The 14,768-nt window shown below is 34.6% G+C and overlaps 1 protein-coding gene across 1 annotated transcript; it reads left to right on the top strand.

The window, feature by feature from the left end:
* Nucleotides 1-3,058: 3,058 nt before the first annotated feature.
* Nucleotides 3,059-4,720, top strand: LOC117985264 (death-associated inhibitor of apoptosis 1-like). Its single transcript, XM_034971953.2, has one exon. It carries the CDS (start codon nucleotides 3,238-3,240, stop codon nucleotides 3,790-3,792), a length of 555 nt encoding a protein of 184 aa, XP_034827844.1. The 5' UTR covers nucleotides 3,059-3,237; the 3' UTR covers nucleotides 3,793-4,720.
* The last annotated feature ends 10,048 nt before the right edge of the window (nucleotides 4,721-14,768 follow it).

The following is a 14,768-nucleotide window of genomic DNA, read 5'->3' as shown; positions in this document are numbered from 1 at the left end:
TAAAATCAGACCTTTTAGAATTTCCGATGTAAGTCAAAGGTATTTTAATTGCATGTAATGTCTTAGCAAATTTTTCCCAACCTATTGGATCACTTTTTTTTAGAGGTCTCAATGTATCATTAATTAGATCAACAATATTACTGCCGGGAATTTTTTCATTGTTTATTAACACTGTACCATCAGCATGATCCCAATAAATTGCATTTTTACTCAAAGAAATCGAGTTTAATAACAACTCACCTTTTTTCAAATATGATTTTGGTATCAGACTTAAAATTTGAGTTGTTGTGTAACGTGGTTGATTATTTTCTTTTTCTGTTACATCATCTGTCGGTGTTTTGAATGACATTAAGTTTTCATTTTCTATGTCTTTATTTTTGTAACTCTTATTTTCATTAATACTATCAGTAATAATTGGTAACAAGATAGGTTGACGTTCTTCCTCGGTGAAATGTAGATATCTTTGTAGAATTTGTAAATATAAAATACATTTTTTACGATCTTCAATATTACTATTTAAAATCTTTTGCATTTCTACATCTAATCGGGACATGGGATTTTCAACATTGGTTTGCTGTTTGAGTCTTTCTATAAAACTAGGCTCAACAAGCAACATTTTTTTGGCATTTTCCATATTAAACTAATCCACTCAAAATAAACTCCAAAATGAAAGGTAAAAATGCTCCTACTTTTTGTATCAATATATTTTTCTTTAGTATTTTTTTTCCCTTGTGATACAAAGTGCGAAGTATACTTTTAAATTTTTTTAACTTTTTCTTTTGTACATTCACAAATGCAATTTATCTCTTCTTCTCCACACGATTTTAATAATGCTTTTTGACATTTAGGTTTAAGTATATGCAATGCGAGTAACAACTTTTTATGTGTCTTTAGACTTCAGTGCATTATTTGTAAATAATAGGAATTTGACGATTCTTTAAACTTTTACTATATCCTTTGTTGAAATAATATATACTACACAAAATTCATCACAGGTAAATATTTTTGATTTAATTGGACACATCATTTGCATCTTGTTTAAGATCAATCATTAAATATCCATGTGCTTCTTTTGTTGCATCCTTATAGCCATCCTCGATGAATTTTAAATTATCTGGTGACACTTGTCTTGATAAGTATCGTATTTGGTTTTATGATATCACGAGGATTTTAAAAATAAATAATGTAGCTTTAATTCAAAGATATAATATCTATTTAATCTTTTCCATGATGAAAAAATTTTTTTTCAGTAAAACAAAATGACTTCCTTTAGTTTAAACTTTGTTTTCACGTTCCATAAAATTCAATGAATGAAATAAAAGTTGAAAACTTATTTAAAAAAATAATTAAACACAAAAACAAAGTCACTAAAGGAAGTCATTTTGTTTTACTGAAAAAAATTTTTTTTGAATTAAAGCTACATTATTTATTTTTAAAATCCTCGTGATATCATAAAACCAAATACGATACTTATCAAGACAAGTGTCACCAGATAATTTAAAATTCATCGAGGATGGCTATAAGGATGCAACAAAAGAAGCACATGGATATTTAATGATTGATCTTAAACAAGATGCAAATGATGTGTCCAATTAAATCAAAAATATTTACCTGTGATGAATTTTGTGTAGTATATATTATTTCAACAAAGGATATAGTAAAAGTTTAAAGAATCGTCAAATTCCTATTATTTACAAATAATGCACTGAAGTCTAAAGACACATAAAAAGTTGTTACTCGCATTGCATATACTTAAACCTAAATGTCAAAAAGCATTATTAAAATCGTGTGGAGAAGAAGAGATAAATTGCATTTGTGAATGTACAAAAGAAAAAGTTAAAAAAATTTAAAAGTATACTTCGCACTTTGTATCACAAGGGAAAAAAAAAACTAAAGAAAAATATATTGATACAAAAAGTAGGAGCATTTTTACCTTTCATTTTGGAGTTTATTTTGAGTGGATTAGTTTAATATGGAAAATGCCAAAAAAATGTTGCTTGTTGAGCCTAGTTTTATAGAAAGACTCAAACAGCAAACCAATGTTGAAAATCCCATGTCCCGATTAGATGTAGAAATGCAAAAGATTTTAAATAGTAATATTGAAGATCGTAAAAAATGTATTTTATATTTACAAATTCTACAAAGATATCTACATTTCACCGAGGAAGAACGTCAACCTATCTTGTTACCAATTATTACTGATAGTATTAATGAAAATAAGAGTTACAAAAATAAAGACATAGAAAATGAAAACTTAATGTCATTCAAAACACCGACAGATGATGTAACAGAAAAAGAAAATAATCAACCACGTTACACAACAACTCAAATTTTAAGTCTGATACCAAAATCATATTTGAAAAAAGGTGAGTTGTTATTAAACTCGATTTCTTTGAGTAAAAATGCAATTTATTGGGATCATGCTGATGGTACAGTGTTAATAAACAATGAAAAAATTCCCGGCAGTAATATTGTTGATCTAATTAATGATACATTGAGACCTCTAAAAAAAAGTGATCCAATAGGTTGGGAAAAATTTGCTAAGACATTACATGCAATTAAAATACCTTTGACTTACATCGGAAATTCTAAAAGGTCTGATTTTATTCATCAACTGCAGATGAAATCGCTCGAAGGAAATTTTACATCTAACGAAGGAACTTTAAAGACTCCACAGGGTAGTGATGATAAATACATTAAAAAATTTAAAAAAAAAATTGATTGGGAAAAATGGACCCCTTATTAGAAATAATTAATATTATGACCAAAAACACTCTGTTTGGTTTAGTAGCTTTGATAAATTATTAAAACTAAAGAATGATTAAATCGAAAAAATTGCTAAAATGAATGTAAGGAACTCTTACAAAGAAACTCATTCAACTTAAAAAATTATCATATTATGCATACTAGCAGTTAAGAAAATCTAATTTTTGTATATAGATTAAGCCAAAACTTGTATCTACATTATCATTAAGGTTTGTAATAAAACAATGCTAAAAGATATTTATTGTTTTATTTTAAGTTATCCACCATCACCTTAAATATGTTTTTTTTTTATATAGGTAGATATAAAATGTTAAAAATCGAAATATACTTAAATAGCAGTAAATGTGTGTAAAATCGTTATTAAAGAATTAATTTTCAATAAATAATAATGTGTAATAAGCTTGCAAACCTTACTAAAAATCTGTTATAATATATTTTACTAACATTGAAATCCATTGTTCGTAGATCGAAATGGAGTTTCTATATCCCAAATATCCTAGTTATGCAACTCAAATCGCAAGATTGCGAAGTTTTGATACCTGGCCTCAAGGTTTAAATCAAAAACCTCAAGAAATGGCAGACGCTGGTTTTTTTTATACAGGAAAAAGTGATCGAGTGATTTGTTACTTTTGTGATGGTGGACTCAAAGATTGGGACATCGAAGATCTTCCATGGTCGGAGCACGCTCGTTGGTTTCCGTCCTGCCCCTATGTTTTACTTGTGATGGGTGAAACATACATACAAACTATTGCCAAAGATGTTTGTGGTACATCAAAAGACTCTGAACAATTTGTAAATAACAATACAATAAGTTCTAAATTTGCAGGCAGAAACATATTATGTGTTGAAAATGCTGAAGAAACATTTAAACTTTGCTGTAAAATTTGTCTTGTAGAAGAAGTAGGCATGTGTTATAGACCATGTGGTCATGCTATAACGTGTATTAAGTGTGCTTTATCATTGGATAAAATGTTATGCCCGATATGCAGAAAAGCAATCGTTAGTGTAATACGAATATATTTCTGAGTAGATGACGCCCGCGACTTCGTCCGCATGGATTTAAGTTTTTTAAAATACCGTGAAAACTCTTTGATTTTCCGGGATAAAAAGTAGCGTCCTATCCCAGGATGTAAGTAAGCTAAGTCTGTACGAAATGTCATCAAAATAATATGTTGAGCTGTGGGAAAGTAGATGGATGAGGAAGGCAGAGGAACGTATATGTTGGCGCGCTCTTGGGAAGACCTATGTCCAGCTGTGAACGCTAAATAGGTTGATTGGTACTGGTTACTTACAATACAAGTTCAGATTGTTTAGATTTATTCAATTAAAATACCGTACCGTAATATTGAAGACTAATAAACAGTAGTTATGACAAATAAGAAGTTTCCTTTGAAATCCCCATGCATGCGAACAATAGACCGGTGATTAGTAGGTCATTAGTAATTCAAAGTCGCTCAGCGTGAAGGTAGCGGGAAGTAGGTGGATGAGGAAGGCAGAGGATCGTGTGTGGTGGTGCACTCTTGGGAAGGCCCATGTCCAGCAGTGGACGCAAACAGGTTGATTGGTGCTGGTTACTTACTATACAAGTTCAAAGTTTTTCAATACAATGAGGGTTCAAAAAGACTACAGAGCAGTTTGCGGTGAATATTGTATAGTGTATTTGTATTTCATGTTACAAGTTCAGATTTTTTAGATTTATTCAATAAAAATACGTTAGAGAATGATATGTTCTTGTTAGAATTATTTAAATCAATATTTGGAGGCCAATAAACAGTACTTATGAGAGATAAGAGTTTCCTTTGTAATTCCCATGAAATGAAGCAGCGAGCATGCGAACAATAGAGGGTGATTAGTAGGTCATTAGCAAGTAGATAACGAACTAGGGATTAATTTTGACGAAAAGCTAACTTTTAAACGGTTAGAGATACGAAGACGGGAGTGAGCGCAAACGATTCAGCGCACACCAAAACCTTTTTTTTTTTTTTTTTTTTTTTTTTTTTTTTTTTTTTTTTTTTTTTTTTTTTTTTTTAGATTTCGAAGTTGACCGACCAGCGGAGGGGGCCGAGGTTGGGAGGGGGCCCAGGAGGTGGGCCAGAACCGGCGAATCCCCTACTACTTCTGACCATCAAAAAGAGTTATTAATTACCTATTTTGAATAAATCATTTGACTTTTGACTTTTGAAATAGGTAGGTAGAGCGGTCGTTGAGACGTCGGCCTCCTAAGTATTTGGTTTTTTTCTTCCACTAAGTACAAATAATCATGGATGTCAACAACGTATTGAAATGCCCGACGTCCCTAGGACTGTCTCTGCACAGGCTTCGTTTGCTTTTTGCCTGACCCATTCATCTCTTGCCTATTATTCTTTTACCCATGATTGTACTCAGCTCAGCATCTTTGGCACCTGCAGGTTGTTTTTCGTGAGAGGCTCTCCGTTTCCACGTGCTTCGTTCCTTACGTCCGTGAACTCTCTACACTCGAAGATTGCATGTTTTGGCGTTCCTCCTGTTTGGTTGGTAGCGCACGCACGCACCTCTAGGTACCTTTCCGGAGTTATTTAATTGCCTACTTTAAGAATAGAATAGAAAAGAAATATAAGTATTTATTTATTGATCCAACACATGTTAGGTAAACACAAACATTTAACTACAAAAAACATGCCTTAAAACCAATGGCGTGCACAGTGTTCGAAGCCAGGGTAGGCATTAGTTAGGTAGGAACCTGTTTACATGCAGGTCATAATGAAAAATATGCATTGAGCTATTACAACTGGGGTAAGCAGTGCATTTATGCCTCTATGACCTGCACGCTACTGCTTAAAACCTTACCTAACAAACAATGGTAAAAATTTGTCGTTCTAACGAAAGCAATCACTACCTTATTTATTATTATTAGGTACATGTTAAGTATAAATGCGAAAGTGTGTTTGTTTGTTGGTTTATTGGTTTGTTGATTTGTCCTTCATTGACGTCGCAACGTAGCTACGTAAGTACCTAGGTATTGACGTGATGTTTTGCATGGGTAGGTAATAGTCAAAGACCTGGAGAGTGACATAGGCTACTTTTTATCCCGGAAAATGAAAGAGTTCCCACGGGATTTTTGACAACCTATAGGTATCCACGCGGATGAAGGCGCAGGCATCAGCTAATTAGGTACCTATAAACATAATATCACTTCCTTTAACGGTGAAGGAAAACATCGTGAGGAAACGTGCATGCCTGAGAGTTCTCCATAGGAAGATAGTAGGTAGGTATACCTACTTAGGTAATGTTCTCAAAGGTGTGGGAAGTCTACCAATTCGTACTAGGCCTACCTATTCGCGTATGGCCCTGTTTACCTACCTACCTATCTAAGTATAGGTAATTAAATTCGTAAAGCATCAAACTTTTTTAAATAGGTTCTAAACTAGGTAGGTACTTAATTAATTTAGGTAGGTTACCTACCTATACGTGGCCGAACTCTGAACAAAAAAATAAGATCTGCATCAAAAAGAAACAACCAGCTAGGTACTACAATAGGATGAAAATCAATCGTAACTCCCAAAATCGAATCAACTTTCATCCTGTCCAATACATTAAAAATGTATTCAGCTATCAAACGCAATAAAATGAAATAAAATAATCGCGATATTAACGATAACAATACTGAATACGTGCGTTTGCGACGCAGCAATGATCTATAGATCATTTCGCTCGATCGCTATTAGTTTGGATCGAAAACGCCCCTCCCACTTGGAAGCCCACTGAACATTAATTGGATGCAAAAATCGATCACGGACCGCCCATAAAGCAGTCATCTCTTTCTATTATAAAAGAAGTCACATATGGTCCTGTCCCTTTCACTTAGCGGCGGTGTTCGAAACTGTTTTTTTCTTTTCGTTTTGTGCGCGGGCGCATCGGAGTCACAATGCTTGCGCGGTCTTCAGAGAAAAATATGTTATTTTATTTTTACTTGTCCACAATCGTCGTGTGCAATATTTGTATCGAAAAGGCTGTTTTTTTTTTGTTTCACTCGATGTTTTAGACGTCTAATTTTAAAGTAAGGCGGCGGCGAACTTGAAAAGGGCTAAACTCTTTTTAGTGGTAATTTTTTTTAATATCTAATTTTTTACCTCTTCTTATTTTTCTTGCAATGCTGACGCTAACGGGAATTTCGTTTAGTAGACTCTTTTTTTAAAGACACATTAGACACATTTATTAGAGTCACATTTCTTTAATTAATTTATAGACGGAACAGACTGTTTTTTCTGTTCCGTGAATTTATATACTTAACCTAGGTAAGTAACATCTAAGTTCGTCCTTCATAGATTTGACTTTACTTAAAAAAAATCTTAAAGCTTTTTCCTTACGGTTTTATTTCCTCAGGATTTAATTTTCAAGAGCTTTTACTGGGACATTTTTCCGGAGCTTTATTCCGGGGGTTTTAGGTGTTTCCTAAATCCGTAGGTAGGTGTATTTCTATCTACTCATGGACTTACCTGCCTATTTCATCAATATACCTAACTACATTGATGTGAAATTCTCTAGGTTGGAAATCAAAAAGCCATTAGCCATTAGTATTAATTGCTCTGTAAAAAACTATGGGCCTCAGCATCATCTCAGCCAATTGCTGGCCCTAAGCTTAGGCCAATTTTTATATTTATTCTGTTACTTATTTATTTACCTACTTACCTATTAAGTAGCAAGTAGCAATCGCATTGATTTTTCATTGCATTGCCGTTTATGAGTGCCACTCGCCGACAGATGGCGTTAGTATGTAGTAGAACTAGGTTATAAAAATATTAATAATATATGAAAAACAGGTCAAGTGCGAGTCGGACTCGCACACGAAGGGTTCCGTACCATCGCACAAGAAATAACACTTCAAATTTTAAAATTTTCTTGGCAGCCATTTTCAATTTTTAATTAAGTACCTACTTATTTGTTTTTACTTATAGCGGCAATGGAAATAAGTAGGTAGGTAGGTACCTACCTCCTTACACATTCTGTGAAAATTTCAATTTTCAACTCTCTAACCCATTAAGTACGGGTTATGAGATACAGCCCGCTGACAGACAAATGGACGAACGGACGGACAGCGAAGTCAGTAGGTACCTACCTATCTAAGTAGGTAATAGAATAGGGTCCCATTGGCACCCTTCGGGTATGAAACCCGAAGAAATAGTTTATTAGGATAATATATTTATTTATTTACAGCTAGGTGATGCCCGTGATTTCGTGTGGATTTAGGTTTCTTAAAAATATATATATTAGGTATATTAATATATTAGATAATAATAATAGGTACTTAAGTAGGTACCTACTTTTTACGGCGTTTGAGTAACAAAAGATTTCCTTGGCAGGGTCAATGATGGTGAATTCATTTGTGGAAACATAGGTATCTATTATTGGCACAATTTAAAAAAAAACATAAATTTTTTTTTTAAACATGCGTATTTTTGTAAAAAAATTATAGCTCATGCACTATTGGAAATTAAAAATAATCGTGATGGCTTGTAAGTCTTCATCACCTTGTAAGTATAAAAAGTCTAAAACTACCTAACATACAGTAGGTAGGTAGGTAGGTAGGTATGCATTAATATCGCAGACTAAATAAGAAATGTCTGCAGCTTAAAAGGTCTCATAAAGGTCTTTCAATTCGCAAACTTAATTTCAGGCTTTCAAGAAATTAACAGATTTTTCGCGATAATATGAAGGGATTAAGCACTCGGTAACTACTTTAGGACTTACATAGGAACCTAAGGTAGATGTGTAGGCATGTTTTCACTTAGAAGTTGGGCCCCTTTAGGCCCCCTAGGTCTCAAGAGGTCTTCAGATGGGTAGCGATGCGTGCGAAGCGTTCGTAGACACCTATAGTAGTTATGTAGGTACCTACGTGTCACGTGTGTGTGGCATAGATTAGGAAATTCATACAGATATGACGTCTTCATATGGATACTATGGATAAGCAATGGTGAATAAGGTCATAGATTAAAAAATGGCAGAGACCATAAGTTAAATAGGAGATAGCGCAAAAATGCAGAGATGGATCTTGTCCATTGGCCATATGGCCATTTATACCTTTTTTTGCAAAAATTGCAAATTACCTGTTCTAGATAAGTATTTTTTGTAAAAAATGTATGGAGTTTAATTCAGATAATGATAGTGGTCTTCAATTTCCACCCTCTAATTTAATAGAACTCCGCGGTTTCTTCTTCTTTTATGACCCTCAATGGGTTCTACGGTTCTTGCAATAAAAACCCTTGAATGTCTTAGTTCCTTATTGCCCTGTTTTTTAAGACTTAATCAATAACCTATAGGTATTAGGTACGTTATATAAACCTAATGGTAGTAAGGTGTGCTTCACAGATTAAGAAGATTAGACAGATCAGAATCGTAGAAAAATTATCGATCTACATACCTACCCATCTACTAGATATGCTCGTTCTGTTTTCTTTGTTGGTATAAATAGGTTGGTAAGTAAGTAAGCAGGTACTTACCTATTCCTGCCGATATTTTTAGATATTACCTAAGTCAAAAGTCATTGCTCTTCTTAAAGTAACATCTGGATCTATAAACTTTTTATGCGACTACTTTACTTACGCAAACATTGTTAATTAAGCACCTACTTTTCTAGGTAATAAAACCACTTTAATTTTAAACAGCACGAACTATAAGTACTTACCTACTACCTGCTTTTAAAAAAATCTATCAGCTCTATAAAATCAGATAAGACATGGCATTGTAAATAAAAAATGCCCGTGTCAATATATTTTTTATTGCTCAACACAGTTTTAAATTTTAAGCCGCTACCACTCACCGCTGCTCATAATAAAATGTCACCACTGCGCGGTTGATTGATCTTTGCCGTCAAATAAAACCTCGGCAAACACAACGGGCAACGACTACCATTGTTACTATAAAACAGTGTTTTATGTTAGACAGTGCCTGAATAACGTTTAGCCTGAATAACAACAAAAACAAGTAGGTACCTACTTACCTAGTCCAAACGGAAGTTGCAATATGTATAGCGGTTTGCGCAGGTCATATAGACTAAGGATTGAACTCGCAAACCCGGCAGAGATCTATTTTTGTACAATGCGCAGTCAATACGCTTCGTTTTCAGATTGGCCTAAGTACGTACCTATTACCTCTTACTTATTTTGCGCCGTGCATTACTTTTCATCATCATTGTCATCATGATCAAATCATTGCCCGTTCACTACAGAGCACGGGTCTCTTCTCAGAGTGTTGGCCTCGCTGACAAAGTGTGGATTGGCAGACTTCACACACCTTTGAGAACATTATGGAGAACTCTTAGGCATTCAGGTTTCCTCACGGTGTTTTCCTTCACCGTTAAAGCAAGTGATATTTAATTACTTAAAACGAACATAACTCTGAAAAGTCAGTGGTGCTTGCCCGGGATCGAACCTCCGACCTCCGATTAGGAGGTGGACGTCTTAACCACTAAACTACCACATTATGCTATGCATTACTACTATCTACTTATTAAGAATTAGGTAAGTACCTACTATTAAGAATTATCTGATACTGGGGCCTGATAAGTAGCGATAGATTAAATAGACGTGCCATTTTAGTTTAGTTTAGAGATTGTGTACAACGTAATTAGCCACAATGAAACTTAGGTTCTATTTCATGCGTCAATACGTTGCGCTTTATGTCTGGCCAAGCCTCAAAATTATCTCTTATCAGCCCGACTGTTCCCACACCGAGATCAATGCACCGACAAACATATTAGTCAATAAAATTTCTTCACAAACTACTGTTAAAAAACTTTTATTTTACCAATAAAACGCTAACAATTCTAAACTAACTATACAGAGGGCCGCCAATTTAAATGATCCACGAATCACGCAAAAATACGCCTTATAACTTTAAAAATATGTGAATTTGATAGATCTTTTAAACTGGTTCAGTTATAAGCCCACCCACAGTGATTTTCTTCGAAAATACGCTATAAAAATGAGTAGACGGTCGAAAATCTCGAACTGGTCGCCATAGGAGTAACGCATAACCTAATTAGTTGTAAGATTGATTATTATGGTTTACTAATATTATAAAGAGTTAAAGTTTGTAAGTTTGTTTGTACGGGGTAATCTCTGGAACTACTGAACCGATTTTGAAAATTCTTTCACCAGTTTCTACTGGTGAAAGAACAAGCTACATTATATTTTTTTTTATCAAAAAATCGGTCAAGTAGGTACGAGTCAGACTAGATTCCGTAGTTCCGTACGTACTACAGTCGTATTTTTTTGACATTTTGCACGATAGGTACTTAAATCAAAAATGAAATAAATATAAATCTGTTTTATATATCAAATATTCATAAGCATGCTCTTATTTTCTCTTCTGGATATAGGTATCATGTTCATCATCTCAACCTACCTCTCTATTGAACACGGTTCTCCTTTCAGAATGAGAAGGGCAGGCCATCGTCCACCACGCCGGCCATGTGCGGATTCACAGAGTAGGTATACACACACCTTTGAGAACATTATGAACACTTCTCAGTCATGCTGTTTTCCTCACGAAGTTTTCCTTCACCTTTATTTTTAAGTAGCTTAAGAGGACTACACAAATTTCAAACCCTACTTCACTCCCTTAGGGGTTGAATTTTCTAAAATCCTTTCTTAGTACATGCCTACGCCATAATAGCTATCTGCATGCCAAATTTCAGCCCGATCCGTCCAGTAGTTTGGAGCTGTGCGTTGACAGATCAGTCAGTCAGTCAGAAAAGTTAGAGATGCGTGCCCGGGATCGAACCCCCGACGTTTCGAATAGGAGGCCGATGTTTTAACCACTATACGCTATCACCGCTTTATCTTCCATCAACTATGTTAATGATATCCTTTTTAAAGATACAAAAACACAGATCGGACTAGTTTCTAGGCCTAGATATCTAGGAACTAGTAGACTAAGTAGGTATAAAATGCAACCAGGATTGCAAACCTACTTCTGAAGAACGTAGGTACCTACCTATTGGTTTTAATTCATTAGGTATTAATCAGTGTAGGAGGTAATTATCCCGTAGATTGAGGACTTAGATCAATTGGTTGAAAAGACTGTAATTAAAGTTATCACCATTAGCTATTCTAGGATCTACGTAATAGAGAGAGAGCCAGGGCATACCAGATCTTCGTTATTTTATAAAAGCTGAAAGATTCTCTGCGTATTGTCCCCAACACAGGGAGGAACGATCAGCGACTATGAAGTTTGGATCATGGTGGCTTTGGGCGATAAAAGGTAAAAGGTGTAAAAAAATCTTACGCTAAACTATAAAGTGTAATTTTTTTATTTACTTATTTTTTCGGAATAGTTCCTACCATAAATCACGTCATGCATTGCCAGACACTTAGAGTCGTGGCAACCCCCTGCCAGTTTAAACTTTAATAGGTACTTAGGTATACCTAAGTTAAACAGTTTATTAAAGTACCTACTTACCTACTTACTTTAATATTATGTAGTGAAGTACCTACCTATACTTTGACGTAAGTTTTTGTACACCTTTTTACCTGTTATCTGCCAAAGCCACTATGATCCAAATTTCATAGTCGCTGTTCGTTTTTCCCTATGTTGGGTAAGTACAATAGGTAGGTACACCGAGAAACTTTCAGCTTTTACAAAATGACGACGGTCTGGCCCTCGCAGGCTCTTAGTCCATAAGTATAGGTACCATTGTATAGGTACTTCAATACAAATTGTACAAGTTTAGGATTCCTATGTCTTGTATAAGGTGACGGATGTCCTAGCATGTTTGAGTGGCAGGCATGCAATTAGCCAGGTTATAAATTTAAATAAAACGATTATCCTAATTAAAAGGCAAAAAGGTACACTTAATTAAGTTTAAGCTGAAATATTTAGTGAGGTAGGCAACTATTATAAAACTTTAACGGACATTCTGTAACATACGCCCAAGAGTCGAGAGACCTAGGTAGGTAGGTATAGCTAGGTACCTACATTTTAAGAGTAGGTAGTTAGACTGAAGTGTAAAAAGTCGGAGATAGGCTAGTGGAAAAGACTTCGGCTTCCTAATTTGGGTCCGGGAGTCAATCGCGGGCTCGCCTCTCTAAGGCTTTAATTTAATTCTGAGATGATCATTGAGATGAGACCATCTCAAAATGAGATATTTTACCTATCTACTTGTTTTGATTTATTTTAATTTTATTTCGACTTAATGAACAGTAAACATTTTACACCACACTTTTAGACCAAAGCACTAGATAAAAACCGAGACTGGTGTTTGGAATTTGCAGCCCAAATAGACCGTAGTCTGTGCTAGGGCTGACAAAGATCTTTGACCTCACACGATTTATATTTTTTTAAATAAGTAGGTGTTAGTTAACCATTCATACAAAAACATTTATACCTACTTACTAGCATTCATACAAACCTGTACCTTTATATTTTATTTTATTTTAAATTACCATTTATGTAGGTACTTTCTTCTATAAAAAGAATTTAGTTATAAGCTCCCATTTTGATTTTATTTTATCTTCCCTAAACTTCAGTCAAATAAAAACCACTCCTCTCCAACACTCGATAGATCGATATCCACGACAATTGCACGACAAAAGAAAGCACGAAAAGTGGACGATAAAAAAAACATTTGCCTCAATAATGGCACTCGACGGAGTGCAATAAAAAGCCCACAATTTAAATTCGAAACACTCCACGCGAGACACCTCTCCCCCAAATCTCATAACCGAATTTTCCCGATCATACTCCTTTGAGCACTTATTATCCCATCTTGGCGACCCTCATCAGGATTTTGGACCCTTGTCGCACTCAGTAAACCTTTAAGATTTCCTTGTAATGTCAATTTGTATTCACTGTGACAAGGTTGTTCGTATTCCGCGTTTAAGAGATCCGTTGCTTATCGAATGAAATCTGCGCGCTTTTGAGACGCGATTGTCGAAATTTTCTTTTGCGCGAATATTTATTAGGATTTCATCGACCGCTTGTACTGTCATGTCAGTGGGTTTTCCTATTTGGAAAATTTATTCGTTTTATTACGGCTTTGATGCCTGATATTTTTCCAAGACCTTGACATACCTACCAAGGTACCTAGGTAACTACCTACCTATACCTAACCTAATATTAATAATAATCCAAGTTACTGGATTTTATCATCATCATCATCCAACACACTAAACCAACCAAAACCTACCAAAACGCTCTTGGACAATCTCACTTGATATTGACTAAGTAGATAAGTATAATATAAGTAAGTACCTACTTACCTTCCTATAAATTTTGCAGAAGGAACTTAGCTCTGGCATTTCAATTTTCACATGAAGTCAATATATGCAAGTTCCTCCATAAAATAGACAGCTATAGGTACCTATTTGGTTTTTCCATTGAAGAGTGGGTACGTAGGTAGGTACCTACCTACCTAACTCTGCAATTTTTATTCCTAGTGGACACTGCTTAAGTTTAACTATCAGAGATCCAGTAGGTAACGGGTAACCACTAACCACTAGGTAGGTATATTACCTAACATTAGTATCTAATAAACCCGCTGAGTTTCTTTTCGGCTCTTTTAGTACCAATCATCTGCTTTCCGAGTTCCGACGCGGTGATATTATGCCTATCTAATTTATTAATTTTATTCAAGTAGGTATCGCTTAACGCATACTACTCCCCAAGAGATGGCGCTGTTATCAAATTTCTTAAACTGGGATCTATCTTAAATTTTTATTTTTATTTGATCCTGCGTAGGTACCTATAGCTAGCTTTCTATTTTAGTTTTTGAAAATTCTCACTCTTTTTGAGATTTCAAAATTGGCCAACGCGCCTAAATACCTAGGTAAGTTATCACTTCTACTTAAAAGTGTTTCTTGTTTATAATTTTCCTACTCTGTTCAAGTAGTAGGTACCTAGGTAAGTACCTACCTACTCACTTACCTAATGTTGCTCATATAGAATAGAATAGAATAGAATGTTTTTTATTCATGTAAACTTTTTACAAGAGCTTATGAATAGTCAGGTAATTTTAATTTACCATT

The sequence above is a fragment of the Maniola hyperantus genome, chromosome 9 (assembly GCF_902806685.2).
Source record: "Maniola hyperantus chromosome 9, iAphHyp1.2, whole genome shotgun sequence".
In the NCBI taxonomy this organism is placed as follows: domain Eukaryota; kingdom Metazoa; phylum Arthropoda; class Insecta; order Lepidoptera; family Nymphalidae; genus Maniola; species Maniola hyperantus.
Note: the sequence above shows the minus strand (reverse complement) of the source record. Positions and strands in the feature narration are given on the sequence as shown.

Bases quoted from the DNA above. Each gene is read 5' to 3' on its own strand.
- LOC117985264 (XM_034971953.2), top strand. From the start codon at position 3,238: ATGGAGTTTCTATATCCCAAATATCCTAGTTATGCAACTCAAATCGCA.